The sequence below is a fragment of the Hydra vulgaris genome, chromosome 01 (genome assembly GCF_038396675.1).
Source record: "Hydra vulgaris chromosome 01, alternate assembly HydraT2T_AEP".
NCBI lineage: Eukaryota > Metazoa > Cnidaria > Hydrozoa > Anthoathecata > Hydridae > Hydra > Hydra vulgaris.
This window is the reverse complement of record NC_088920.1, coordinates 44,115,001-44,130,215: the sequence shown is the minus strand read 5'-3', so window position 1 is coordinate 44,130,215 and position 15,215 is coordinate 44,115,001. Positions and strand designations below refer to the sequence as shown.

Here is a 15,215-nt window from a genome sequence, read left to right as displayed (position 1 = left end):
GCATTGCTTTATGGCATGGCACACACCTTCTCCACAGTTGCATTCATTTTACACCGTAAAAATGCTTCTTTTTGTTTTTCTTTGTTCCATCTTTTTTCTTCCTTATCTTTTCTTTCTTGATTTTTATTATCTTGAATTACCTTTACTAAGTCCAACACATTTTTTCCTTTCATTGATCCGTGAACCTGCGTAACCCTTGTAGTAAGTTTAGAAACTTTCGGCTGAACCTTCTGTACTGTCAGTAAGCCAGAAATTTCTTCAAGTTGAATGCTTTTTTCGCTCAGCTCTTGAATAACGCTCAGCTCATGAGAATGCTCAAACTTTTCTTTCCAATACTGAGCTGATTTTTTTCTTTTATCAGAAGATTTAATAGTATATCTTTTAGGAGTTGTTGTACTGGGTGTAACACTTTTTGGAAAATCAATACATAAAGCAACTCGTGCAAACTTGTCCTGTTGCATGTCATTGACGTTTAATGATGTGGAAGTTACTCCTACATGTCTTGCAGCTTTGATTATAGATTGTTTTAAGGCCCAGGTGTTCCAAATACGTCCTAAAATCATCATAAAAGCTTCTTTATTTAGTGAATTGAAATCAGTAAAGATGTTTTCTTTCATACCACGATACTCATGATGAAGGTTTTTGTTGAGTTGGTCTAAAAGCTGTGTCACACCAGTGGTATCTGGTGGAGTTAAGAACATACATATGTTTTTTGATTGTAAAAACTTTAAGACATCAAAATTAAAGCGTGAACAATGCCCATCAGAAAGCAAAACTACTGGTCGTGACACTTTTTTTTCAGTAAGATATTTATCAAACTCTTTGTACATATCTAATAACGAATTGTGATCAGATTCCGCATCTTCTGATCACACTATGGTTGCAAGTTGTTATCAGAAGATGCGGAATATTTACCACAGCTTCCTTTGGAGCCATTTGATTAGTTATTCCAACGGTACCAAAGAGTACTTGACAGACACAATTCGGTCTTCTACAATCACAAAAAGGTCTTCTACAATTACAAAGAAAGATAATACATATCATCTATTCAATCTATATTATAAATATTTATCAAAAAAGTGATAAGGCAATAACTACCTGAAAATGATACTAGAGGATGTATGGTAACGCATTCACGGTTCTCTCTGATCATTTTACAACATGTTTCCCTCTTTTGCAGCAAACACAAGACCAGCAGGAGTACCATCAGCACCAAAATTGATGAACTGTGGTGTTTCGTCGTGATTAAATATTCTGCATGTATCAATATTACCAGACCAAACTCCTGTCCCCTTATGTGCTGCTTCAGTCATAATGTCAGTCTCAATCAATTCTTCAGTCTCAATCAATTCTTCTAAAGGCAACCATGAAAATCAATTAGTAACTTAGTTTTGGTAGAACTATTTTTCATGAATGTACAGTAGCAATACATAAACCAATAAAAAGGTGTAGCTCTGAGTTAAATTTTAAATGAAGCTAGTGTATACTATGAAATATAATAAAAAACTCAATGTTTACTCATACCAAGGTGGAAACATGCCATTTCCCTCGTGCAATTGAGAGCTCTATTTATTGACACATTTCCTTGTCGCTTAAGTGTTAAGCTTGAATTCTTAGCTTTAAAGCGCATCCAAAACGATTTACCTAACCTGCGTTTAAAACAAAAATAAGAAATTAACTAAAAAAGCTTCTCTTACAAAGCTTCAACTCCTGGAACTACAAGCAATCTCTTTATATCTTAACATGTTGACTATTACTGCCTTTTAAAAATATATAAGAAACATAAATACTTGTTTTTTGTCAAAGCATTTTTTGCTTTTGCAGATAATGCTATGAATTTTCTACCACCTTTCAATCTTTTATTTGTGTATTGTCTAACTTTCAGAGCATCAAGGACAAGTTTTGTTAGTTCTGCTTTGTTTATGCCTTGCATTACTCGATTTTTATTCTTAATGTATGAAACAATTGATATCTCTTCTTCCTCCAAGAGAATTGCACAGTACAGTCTTTCAAGACCATTGACTATTTTCCCATCAAGTCTACGGTTTATTGTTTCACGATCTTTAATAAGTGGATATTGTCTCGTTTTAATTGCAGCATGTCCTTTTACATTGTTTTCTTCACACCATTGAACAGCAGCTTCAAGTTGTTTGTTTTTTTCTAATATAACTTTTCTTTTAATTAGTGCTTCAGCATTAGAACTTGGATTTAGTGACTTCATTTGCGAGCGAGTTTTGACTTTTTTGTTGCTGTTACTCATGTTTATTTATTTGCTTACAAATAAAATAATATCGCAAGTTCACATACTGAACTTAAACTATCCTCTAAGCAGGAGCGTAAAATAAAATCTCTATATAAATTCATTATCATCAAAAAGATAGTTACAACTACTACATATCTACTTTAAATCATAAATTTTTGTAATATTACATATATTTTTGTTAAAAATAATATAGTTAATGTGGTTTTTGGGATCCCAAGCATGAAGTTTTTGTAGCGCTTTAGGTACTTCTCTAAAATATAAGTTTGCAATCAAACTACCATATGAAGGGGATTTTAATATAACAAGCTATTCCAAAAAATTGGAAAGTTGCAACTAATTTCATAAAAGTTATGAAGAATTTAAGCCATGCGGTTTTTAAGGTCCCCTACTAAAATATAGCGAAAAAAAAAAGCAAACAAAAAATACCAAAAAATACTTCTATACCCCTGGGAAGAACTTTTACCATATAAAAGCATATAAAAAAAGCAAAATAAAGTTAAATTATTTGTTTTGTACAAAAGATACAGCAAAAGAAAAAATCATGTGGTTTTTGGGGCCCGTCTACTTGTAGAATAAAATTAATGGTATATACGCATTTTGAATTCTATTTTAAGACGGCGAGTAAAAAAAATTGACACAATTTTAAAGGGAGTCACTCAAAAATTGTCAATTTGACAAAGAGGAAGAGGGTCGATATATTGGGAAAAATTGACATCATTTATGGCCCATTTATATAATTAAAAAACGTTCATAATCTTTGACTTTTTTAATAAACAAAAAAGAAAACAAACTTTATTATAGTTATAATAAAACTAGGGAAAATAGGAAAAAAAAAAAAATATTTTCAAAGTTAAATTTTTTTTCTTTTTTAACTTTTGTTTACTATCCAATAATTTTGTTATTTTGACTTTATATTAATTCTGTTTTCTCTTTTATTTATTTGTTAAAGTATTTTAACAGCCTCTACTGTTCTATAAAATAAAATTCTACTACCAACAAAAATATACGTCCAAAATTCTATTCAAAATGTTTCTCAACGTTATTGGTTAAAGCAATTCTAGTGAACAATTTTTCACCTCTCAAGTTTTTTATAAAATTCTAACGCTTCACTATATGCCTTTACTTCAGGAAGAACGCTCGCAATGCAACCTTTATTATTATCATCAACGTAAGATGAAACTGAACCATGTGCAGATGATAGAAGTCTAGATATTAAAAAGAGGAACATAAAAAGAAGTTTTCTTCATTTGTCATATTTACAAATTTGAGAACATTCTTTAACAAAAAATTAAAAATTTCACATTTTAAAAAACGGTATTGTAGAATTCAAAAAAGGTTTCGTAAAAAAACTCAACAGAAAAAAAAGTCAAAACACACTCACTTTTTCCGCCTTTCTATCAAGATGCGTGCCAAAATATATCCGATACACAATGCAAGCAGTATAGTTGAAAGGATAATGCAGCCGAAAATCAGCACTAAAAAAAAAAAAAGTCAAACTTTTTATCAAATTAACTATTAAATTGAAGTGGGCATGGGCTTGAAGGTGATTATTAACTATTAAATTGAAGTAGGGCATGGGCATAAAAGTAATTATTGACTGCAAAGCTAAGATATATAATACATAGCAATTGAGACGTCAATAAAATCGTTAACTAGAAAATTAAACTTATCGTAATAATATCGTTATCATAAAATCATAACCATACTATAACAACCATACTATAACAACCATACTATAACAACCATATATAACAACCATACTATAACAACCATATATAACAAACTATAACAACCATACTATAACAACCATATATAACAACCATACTATAACAACCATATATAACAAACTATAACAACCATACATAACAACCATACTATAACAACCATACTATAACAACCATATATAACAACCATATATAACAACCATACTATAACAACCATACTATATCAACCATATATAACAACCATATATAACAACCATACTATAACAACCATATATAACAAACTTTAACAACCATATTATATAACAGACTTATCATATTAACTATTAAATGCGGTAGTGGTGTAATAATAAAGCGTTCGCTTCTAAGATCCCCACCACATATCTGGGATTACCGCGCTCAACTTGTTTCTCCGCTCTTGTTCGTCAAGGTTCGTGTTTCTGAGTTACAGAGTTGAGAGAGGGTTATAACCACAACTAAGTAGCCTCCTTGTCTGTTGTAGCCTTTTCAGCCTTGGGGAGGTGAATTGAAATATCAGCTAATTTTTAGATTATAATTTAATTTTGTTCTCCACTGTTTATTCTCTGATTTTAATAGCATTTACAATCGTTTGAAATGATAGAATATGCATAAAATTGTTTTCTGTTCAACCTACCAAATTAACTCAATCTCACCCAGAGAATAAATTATTGTATAAATATATTTTCGCCCAATCCATTCAATCTCGCCTGGGCGAGAATAGATGCAGCATGTTATATTAAGACTTAAGATACCAGCAGTTTTAACAAAAAAACCTTTCGCCTTGACCCACATTATTTTTTGATTAAATTGGGATGAAATATCTAAAAATAATTGAAATTCATAAAATTTCGCAAGGATATATATTAAGAACATAATGCTTTTGAAAGCTTACAAATAAGTATATTTTATATGTATTTTTATTCTATATATTATTGAAAAAATTATTATATAAATAAATTACTCTTAATTCAACATTCTTGGCATTAGCGTAATATTGAACCCCAAATTTACTTGATAATTGCTTTGCATGAGAAGGCACAAAAATCCTCTGTAGTCGAACGAGTGGATATTGAGAGTCTATCTCAGTTATTGCATGTGTGAATGCACAAGACAAGTTCATTCCACCTCAGGTTACAATAAACATTCGAGTGGGGTTTTAATATTGAATCCACACCTCCAGGAACAAATTGGAGCTGGTTTGATAGTGGTTTGACTAAACAGGGCCAAACAAAACTATGGTTTACCAAGACATTTTTAGGAAACATTGGTCTCCAACGACCTCAGTTATTGATTCTGGATGGGCACGACTTTCACAACTTTATTGAGCTAATTGCTATTGCTATCCAGAAATGCCTTCACACACATCAAACTGGCTTCAACTATGCCACCGCACTTTATTCAAGCCACTGAAGGATAATTATTGCTCTACAGCACAACATCTGATGGGTCAGTTTCCAGGAATTATTATATATTGTTCAAATTTTGCAAGGATATTTGCTTCAGCTTGGGAAAAAGCAATGACTTCTAGCAACATTACATCTGGGTTCAAGTCGTGTGGAATTTATACATTTGATCTTCAGGTTATTCCTAGTGATGCATATTTGTCAAACTATCTACACCCAGTTGAGGATATACTAGCTAATGCAACCGTTGATGACATTTCAATTTCGGCTTATCTATATAAACTTTTTCATTATTTTTATTTAAGAATACTCTAATGGTCTTATGTGTGATAAGACCTAATGGTCTTATCACAAAGCTCCGACACAAGGGCATAAGCATTTTAATGAGCTGATTCCCCATTTCAGTTCTTTGGAATTAACTTCCTTCATCTTGCTTTCCTGATTCATACCATTTGCAATCTTTTCAGTCGTCTCTCAATCCTTATTTTGCTCTACAAACTTCATTTTTTCTCTTCCAGTAACTTCCAACTCTAATAGTGGTTGCTTGCAGCCTTGTTAAAAACGAATATGTTGAAAGAAAGAAGCCTAACTGATAACGTATATGCTTCAAGCAGGATTCGAATTCACAACCCTTGTACTATGAGTTCCATGCTCTAATCACTGTGACACGGCTGCCTAATGTAAAAATTAAATTCATGACTGAGGCAAAAAGAAGGCAATATTTGTCTTATCACTACGACCCGTAAGCTGTGATGTGTTGAAACTTTAGTTTAATTACACATTTTACAATTACAATAAGGATTGATCTCTGAATCCAGATTCAGGTCAGAATCTAGGGAGGGGCAAAAGTTCGCATTTAAAAAAACCCCATGGTTTTATACTTTTCTAATTAAAAATGGTGCAATTGACCATACAAATTAACTAAAAAGATTTAATCTCACTCACCTGTATATAACATTTTTTTGAAGTCACACAGTGGGCAACTTTAAATCAACATGGCGAGATTGAGTTCAAGTGGGTGAGAATCAGTGCTTTTGACACACTGTACAATTTATAATGGTACTGTCAACTACTCTCATAAAATCTAAAGAATTTTACATACTTTTGTAGCTGAAGCAATAAGCTATCTAATGATATATAGTGCAGCTGTGTAAGTCTAATAATAGCCTGTCAACATCAATTTTAGTGTGGATGTGGGTAAGGTTCGATTAAGTTACCCTAATAATATCGTTAGTTAAAAAGCTGCTAGCTAAAAAATATAGCTATCGACTAACTGCTAGCTAAAAAAATGTAGCTATTGACATATCATAATAAAACCACAATGTTTGAAGTTCAATTATGTACCTCATTAGGTCAAACACTTAAAATATTTCTTTTTTTTTGTTTTTGTTAATTCACCTACTTAAGGCCGAGAAGGCCACTACCAATGAAGAGGCAACTTAATTGTGGTTGTAACTTGTAATTTAAGAGATAAATGACAAAATCCAGCAATAACGTGAGAAAAAAATCACTAAAGGTTGCTAAAAATCTAGCTAGTCACCAGCTCATTTCTCACCAGAAATAAAAATATATAAAACTTTTTTAGAGGTTTTTATTTAAAGCTATTTTTACTTCAGGTTCTTATAAACATCTCTATTCATTAGGTTGACATAAAATAGAAATCGTTAAAAATAAATTAAAAGATGCATTCTCTTTTTTTTTCCACATCCTTTTTCTAAAACTGAAAGATATTCCAAAAATAAGAGGCTCTAAACTCATTTGCTGATATTTGTTGACTGCCGACTGTCCAATCTTGACAACTACACTGCTACATCCCCACCCTATCCCCTAAGAAAGGCCCTAGAAAAGTGCAAGACTTCATTCAGAAAATAAGAAATGGATCTGTTTCTGTTTTATCAGAAGAAACAAAAAATATCTATCTTTGGAGAAGAACAGTTGATTTAACTGATAAAATAATTTGTGGAAGCCAAACCTATATTTTTAGCAGAAAAGTAATTAGTAAATCTGTAGATACTTTAGGCACAGAATGCTACCAAATAGCTAATCCTTGCATTTGTCAACCTTCCAACAAAAATCAATGCTCAAAACCTTTAACTTAAAACATTGTATATCCCACAAAAAGATTTGTATACCCCACATTGTATATCCCACAAAAAACATTGTATATCCCACAAAATGATAGTTATGTTGAAACCATGCTTCATGATAGTTATGTTGAAACCATGCTTCATTTGAAACTATATATCTACAATGCATTTGACAAGATTTCACTTAAATTCCTTCTCAGAAATTTCTTCATAAACACAAGATAAGGTTCAGTGTTACGTCAAAAGATTTGTTGTGTCCGAGATATTGTTTCCCATGGTGAGAAATAAAAAGCTATGGTTACAAAATTCAATGAGATTGTAAGAAAACTATTAAAGACATAATTTTTTGAAAATATATTATAATATTTAAAATATATTATATTATTTAAAATATTATTTATGCCATAAAAATTTTCAAAACTTCAAAACTTTTTTCGAGCTTGAAAAAATTGTTTAAAAAAAAAAAATTTGTTTCAAGTTGAATAATCATAACTAATAGTTTAATTTTTAATTTTGACACAGATCTTCTGTTGAGTCTTATCTCTTGAAAAATTTACTAGACCTACTTGCTTTTTGTGAGACTAATTTGAGTTTGGCTGTCCCATCTTGTAATCTTAGTGTTAATGGTTATCTTCCTTTAATTCGTAAAGACTACAATAGTCACATGCTTGGCCTGACCATTTACATTTGTAAGAATTCACCTGTTTGTCAGGAAACTAGGTTTGAATCCACAGACTATTCTTTTATGTGCTTTTGTTTAGCACCACTTCACTCAATCGCCTTACTCTTTGTTCTATATTGCTCTCCTTCATCTCAAGACAACACTCTGACCCAGCCCCTTCTCTTTATCCATTAGCCAATATCATTGTTGTTGGTGACTTTAATGCTCATCACACTGAATGGCTTGGCTCTAGTGTCAGTGACTCTGCAGCCATTAAGACCCACATCTTTTTGCCAACTCATTTTCCAGACAACCCAAATCATTTACCTTTTCTACTCTAATGTCTTGTTTCTGATCCTAATCAGTGCTCAGTTTCTCCATATTAACCTTAGACGCTTTTGATCATGGTTTGATCTCTCTAAAACTATTATCTCATTCTTCTTCATCATCAGAATCCTCTATCCTCTTACAACTACCTTAAAGCTGACTGGGACTCTTTCTGTGATTTCGGAAATCTTTGTGATGGCCCTTAGGTAGAAATCTTTCATTATCCTGCTGACAAATGTGCTTCTTACATAACTTCTTAGATTCAGGCTGGCATGGAATCTTTTATTCACTTTTTGCAATTCTAAGTCAAGCCTCATTCTTCTCCTTGGTTTACTTCACATTGAGCTGCTGCAATTTCCAATCAAAACCAATACTTCGATATCTATCAGCAAAACAATTCTCCAGAAAACAGACATCTGTTTACTATTGCTAGAAACAATTGTAAAAAGGTTTTGTCTAATACCATTAGATGCCCTTTCTCTTTTAGACAAGGTGCAAAAATGCAATGTAAACCTAGTAGGACTTGCTCACGCAGCCAACCTCCAAACATTATCACATCATTGTAATGTTGCTTCTCTTTCTCTTTCTGCTCTAAAGAGTTAGCATCTCTTGTGCCATCTACTAAAATTCATTCTCGTGTTGCTCGTCATTTACTAAAGTCTCATCCTTTTACTGCGACTGTCCATAAGTGCTCTAAAAACTCTTACTCATCTAGTTTTTTTCCTCAAACATCATTTTTTGGAATTCGCTTCCTTCATCCTGCTTTCCTGATTCATTTAATTTGCAATCTATTAAGTCGTCTGTCAACTGTTATCTTGACCTATAAACTTCATCTTTTCTCTTCCAGTAACTTCCAACTTTAATAGTGGTTGCTTGCAGCCTTTTTGGAAGCGAAGACATTAAAAAAAAAAAATTCACAATGACAACTTTTAAAAAAATAAAACGAATCTTTTATTTCTTTTTAGTGATGACAGCTTTATTAAAGTAATAAAGTGCAGTTAAAAAACTCAAGTCACTATTTCACAGAATCAAGAGAATCATAAATCAGCTTGGGATAGTGGATCATTAATTATAACTACAAGACATGATTCATCTTGGATATATACTTATATATAAGATAAATACTTACACTTTTTTTGCCCATCATAGTCACAGCTTAGAATTGGATCACATTTAATGCCATCTCCAGCATAACCAGATCTGCAACGACAAAAGTGTGTTCCAAGTCCATTCAAACATTCAGCATGAGTATCACACAATGTAGTACTATTATAGCAATAATCAAAATCTAGAATAAAATCAAACAAATATAGCACTACGGCTATTATTGGAGCACAATAAAAAATATCAAAATTATCAAGGTACCTTTAAGTCTTGTTAACTTTGCAATAATTTGAAAAGAAAAAATGTTTTTGGTGTGTACTCTATTGTAAAAATATTTAACAGCCACCATTTGAACAAGTTTTTGCTGCTGGGAAACTGATTTATGTAAAGAATTTGTAAAATAAACAAGATAATCAATATTTAACCATTCTTCAAAACTAAACAAAAATTTTATTGTTATAGTCACAAAAATTGCCATAAAAAAAATACTAACATAAAAAAATTGCCATACTAACATAAAAAAAGTGCCATACTAACATAAAAATAATAACATAAAAAAAGTGCCACACTAACACAAAAAAAGTGCCATACTAACATAAAAAAAGTGCCATACTAACATAAAAAGTGCCATACTAACATAAAAAAGTGCCATACTAACATAAAAAAGTGCCATACTAACATAAAAAAAGTGCCATACAAACATAAAAAAAGTGTCATACTAACATAAAGACAAAAATTGGCAAAACAAAAAAAATAAACATTTATAAGTAAATTACAACATAACACCCTATAAATAAAATTTTGGACAAATTTTAATTGCATTTATTATGTAATTTATTTTATTTCATGCGCGCAAAAAACCTTTATACTTATTTGAAAGAGGATTTTATAATCTATTTAAATTTAATTTAATTAAGTTAAAATTTTTATTTAAATATTGAAAATAAAATGGTCAAAGTAAAAGACCTCGAAAAAATTATGGAAATTTTTTTCCAAAAAAATCGAGAAAAAGGTAAAGCGTTTGTTGCTAAGCAGATTATGGAATGGGGTTTACACAGATCAACTGCTTACGATAAAATTGTAAAGTTGGAGAATGGATCTCTAAAAAGAAAAGTTGGAAGCGGTCGAATTGCTAAGGTACTAAAGAAAATATTCCAAAGATTGCTGCATTTTTTGAAATTAAGTTAGGGTGCTCCCAAAAGAAATTAGCTCAAGTTTTTAACTGTATTCAAACTCCAGGTATTAAAAACAATGACTAATATTCGAACTTTCAAAAAAACAAATCGTCTAGATTGTTTTTTTGAAAGTTCGAATATTAGTCATCAGCAGAAGAAAGCTATGCGTCCTAAATGTCGTAAATTGTACAAAAATTATAAAAACTTGGTTTTGTTATGGATGATGAAAGCTATTTTACCTAAAACAATAGCACATTAGCTAGTAAAGATAGGTTTTATTCCGCTGATCCTTCTCAATGTTCTGACCAAGTAAGATACAATTTGCGTAAAAAGTACGAGGACAAGCTCTTAGTTTCTTGCTGTATCAGCCCCCGTGGAAGAAGTCCTCTTTATATTCATCACAGTAAGCAGGCAATCAACCAGTGCACTTATAAAGAGACACTAGAAAAAACTTTGCTTCTTCTAGTATCAGAATATTATAAAAAAGACAATGAGTTTATCTTCTGGCCTGATCTAGCTCGATCACATTATGCAAAGTCGGTCATTGACTTTTTAAAATTGAAAAAAATCAAAGTTGTACCTAAAGATATAAACCCAGCTAACGTTCCAGAAGCAACACCAATTGAAAACTTTTGGGGTGATTTAAAACGGCTAGTGTACGAGAATAATAGGAGAGCTGAGAATTTGGAAGAGCTTGAAGCAAGAATTCGATATTGTTATTCAAAGATGAATAAAGAAGTTTTCCTTACTCAAATAAAACATATTTCAAAAATACTTTATATTATTGCTAAATATGGCATTTGAAATAACTATTTTAATATATTTATAAACTTCGTATACTAACATATTAACAGTTGAATTATTAAATAATAAAACTTATTAGTTCTAAAAATATTAATTTTTAAATTTTGTCCAAAATTTTATTTATAAGGTGTTAAATAAAAAAACAACAACAACAACTTGTGATTGATCCATTTAACTTGAACAACATAGTCTTCTTGTAGCTCAGCACGAAAGGATGACAGCATTTGCTAAAAGTAAATTTTTTGATTTTATTAAGTATGCTTATTTATTAAGATTATATATATTTTTTTATTTTAAACTGCTATATACTTCAAGTTTTAAATTTTTTTGTTTTAAATTCAAAATAAAAAATTTAAATAAATTAAAATTTATTTAAATTTTCTTAAATATTTTATAAAGTTTCTCATGCACCCAGAGATGAAAAGAGAAAGTAGATTTTAAACTTTTTTTCCCCAGGTTCCACATATTGGCGATCGTAATACTTTCCCCAGGTTAAATATTTTGATAATGGCAAACATTATGAATGATCATACATTATGTGTGTAAAAGTTTTTGAAAATAATTTTATCTGAAAAAAAAACCATGCTCAGATTTCATCTTTTTTATTTAATTTGCAAACCTCGAATTTTTGAAAAATATAATATTTTAACAAAATTAAGACTATATAAACTCTTTTACTCACTTGAACAATTTTATTATTATATTAATATTATTTTACAGAACAAAAATTCAACAGTAATATTTACAAAACATTAAATAAAATGTTTATGGCTTCACAGTGATCATAATATATAGAAAATAAGATTGACACTTAAATTGTCACAAGTGTGCGTAACACACATGTGACAATTTAAATGTCAATCTTATTTTTTATATTTTATGATCAAAAAATAAGTCAAAAATAAAACTGTATTGAAAATATGACAATCTTTTTTAGGTCAAAGTCCTTATTTAGAAGCACCTCAAATCAAAATCAATTACAATCAAAATTTGATCTAATATCTAATTTCTATAAATCAGAAAATAAATGAAAAGTTATTTTCTGATTTATAGAAATTTATTAGTATAAAACATTTTCTTTTATTGACAACTGCTATATACATTGCTTTGATGTTGGCATCAAAAGTAGATCTTTCAAGTTTAATATGAACAAAACAAAACACATTCTAAATAAGATTTTTGTGAGTTTGAAGATACAGACTTATTTGAATTGAATAAAAATATTCATAAATAAATAAAAATATTCAATGCATAAATAAAACTGTGGTCTACAGACTTTTCAGCTGAAAATCTTAAGTAATTCCTAGAAACATCAGTCTAAGATACTATAGACTGGGTAGAAATATTAGTAGGGATCGCTACTAAGTAACTAAGCAGTTACTTAGTAGCGATTGTTATTTAACAAAAAATTATACTTCAGGAATATCGTTTCAGATTATATTAAAACTTTTTTTTTTTAAAAAAAGAAATATTATACTTTTGCATAAAATGACTTGTGTTTAGGGCCCTGCAAATTAATTTGATATGCAGTTCAAGTGTCGCTTTTGATTTGAGATTCGATTCAAAAAAATTGATTTGAGTTTTTCGAATCACTATTTGTTTTGTGAGTGTTAATGTTTTTTCAGATATCCAATGCTAAGATGCTATCAAAATGTTTTTATTTATCTCAGCCCAAGTAAAGTAATTGTAATCGAAAGTAATTGTAATACTGCTTTCAAAAAAATGCTAAAAAAGTATTCCTAGCAAAAAAAATTTTAAAGTAGATTTTTGTTTTTTTGAAAAAAGATGCTCAAACTTGAATCTCCTTATATTCTGATTCGATTTGTAAATCAAGACCTGCTTTGATTCGAGATTTGATTTGAAACTAAAATTGCTGATTTGCAGGGAGCTACTTGTAATGTATATGCATATATTCATCCATCAACCCAAAGGTTTTAAAAATAGTGAACAATTTAAGTAAACAAACAAAACTAAATGAGTTAAAAAACAAAACAAAAAAACAACTTTAATACTAGTGACATTCAAATAACAACTTATTTGATTCGAATAACAACTTAATTAATTCGAATAACAAAAGAACTATCAACAATTGAATAATAACTTTATAAACATGAAAATGTAACAGATAATCCGAACCTTTTAATAAGTAAAAGAAAAGGAATAAATAATACAAACCTCTTCAAAAGATTGCTTCAGAAAAATGTAAAAATGGTTAGAACTTAATTGATCTCTTAAAGAAGTGCCAGAGTAGCACACAGTTTGATTGCATACACTCATAATGGAAACTTTCGCTTGCACAACTTGGTTATCTATAATTAAAAATGAAAATATATCAAAAATAAATAAAACAAGTTAACAAAACATAGAAACTAAAACAAAGCCACCTATAATTACAAACTCACTTTGTTCGCAGTTGTCACCATAAAAACCATCTTTACAGATGCACTCCCAATTATTATTTTGGTAAACCAATAACCAATTATTGTTGCATTGTGGAAGAAAACCCTCTTCAAAAAATTTTTTTATGTTTTTACAGTTTTTGTAATTTAGAACTAAAAGTACTTATACTTTTTATATTACAAAATAAATAAATAAATATATGTATAGATATAATGAAAAAAATATAGATATAATAAAATATATAGATACAATAAAAAAATAAATATATATATATATAAATATATATATACATATATATATATATATATATATATATATATATATATATATATATATATATATATATATATATATATATATATATGTATATAACACCTACTGTAACTCTCTTGAATATAAATTTTTTTTAGATGGCCAAACAGTTTTAGACAATGATTTAATTAAGTTTACCATTAATTATTTTTGTTGAAATAAAAAAAATAGGCTTAGGCAAGATGAAATTAATTGTCTACGAAATATAAGAAATGAGTTATACAATGAGCCATACGAGTTCAAGTGCAAGGTGAAATTAATCAATAAGATGCTAGAAAAGAAAGAATTCATTGTATAGCACAAAGTAATACTATCCCAGATTATAATTTTTTAGGAGAAATTTTTCAGCATTGTGGTGCTAAGTAGTTTTCATTCTTTATGTTTTTTATTTGGATATAATGGAAAGGTAGGTTTCCCTCCATTTTCACCATTTCCCCAAGCTTTACAAATGTTATTTATTACAATCTACATAATAAATAACTCTTTACAAGAGTTATTTACTATGAATATCATAATGCCAAAATGAATTTTTTAAAATACATCAGAATTTACAGCACCATTTTCACCAAAAAATACAACTTTTCTTGCATTGTTAAAAAATGTTTGCAATAACTATTTTCCATTTGGAGTTAAAGTCATTCTTTTTGGTAGTGACTTTAGACAAACACTGGTTTTTGTGATAAGAGGTGAACTGAAGTTGTTGAAGCATGCATAAAATGTTGTTTACATGGGAGAAGGGTGCAAAAGTTTGCATTAACTGAAAAATAGAAAAAATAAGAGAAATAACATGATAGGGAAGGAGAATTTTCTCCTTCATTCCAAGTTTTCATGACTATGAAAACTTGGTAGTGTAAAAATACCAAAAGAAAAAAGAGAAAAATCTTTTTAAAGAATGTATTGAATGTTTTCTCAAGTAATGCACAATGCATCGCATTGT

At 29.6% G+C, this 15,215-nt stretch overlaps 1 protein-coding gene across 2 annotated transcripts in view; it reads right to left on the bottom strand.

Annotated features, from left to right (window-relative positions):
* Positions 1-3,104: 3,104 nt before the first annotated feature.
* Positions 3,105-15,215, bottom strand: part of LOC101236066 (hemicentin-1) — a 166,173-nt gene continuing 154,062 nt past the window's right edge. For both annotated transcript variants that reach the window (XM_065788290.1, XM_065788291.1), the window contains exons 44-50: positions 13,969-14,073; positions 13,742-13,875; positions 11,723-11,793; positions 9,849-10,024; positions 9,613-9,771; positions 3,645-3,738; positions 3,105-3,468 (exon numbers count right to left, since the gene is read on the bottom strand). In XM_065788290.1, coding sequence (XP_065644362.1) covers positions 3,336-3,468; positions 3,645-3,738; positions 9,613-9,771; positions 9,849-10,024; positions 11,723-11,793; positions 13,742-13,875; positions 13,969-14,073 — 872 coding nt within the window. In that variant the 3' untranslated portion in view covers positions 3,105-3,335. The remainder of the gene's footprint in view (positions 3,469-3,644; positions 3,739-9,612; positions 9,772-9,848; positions 10,025-11,722; positions 11,794-13,741; positions 13,876-13,968; positions 14,074-15,215) is intronic.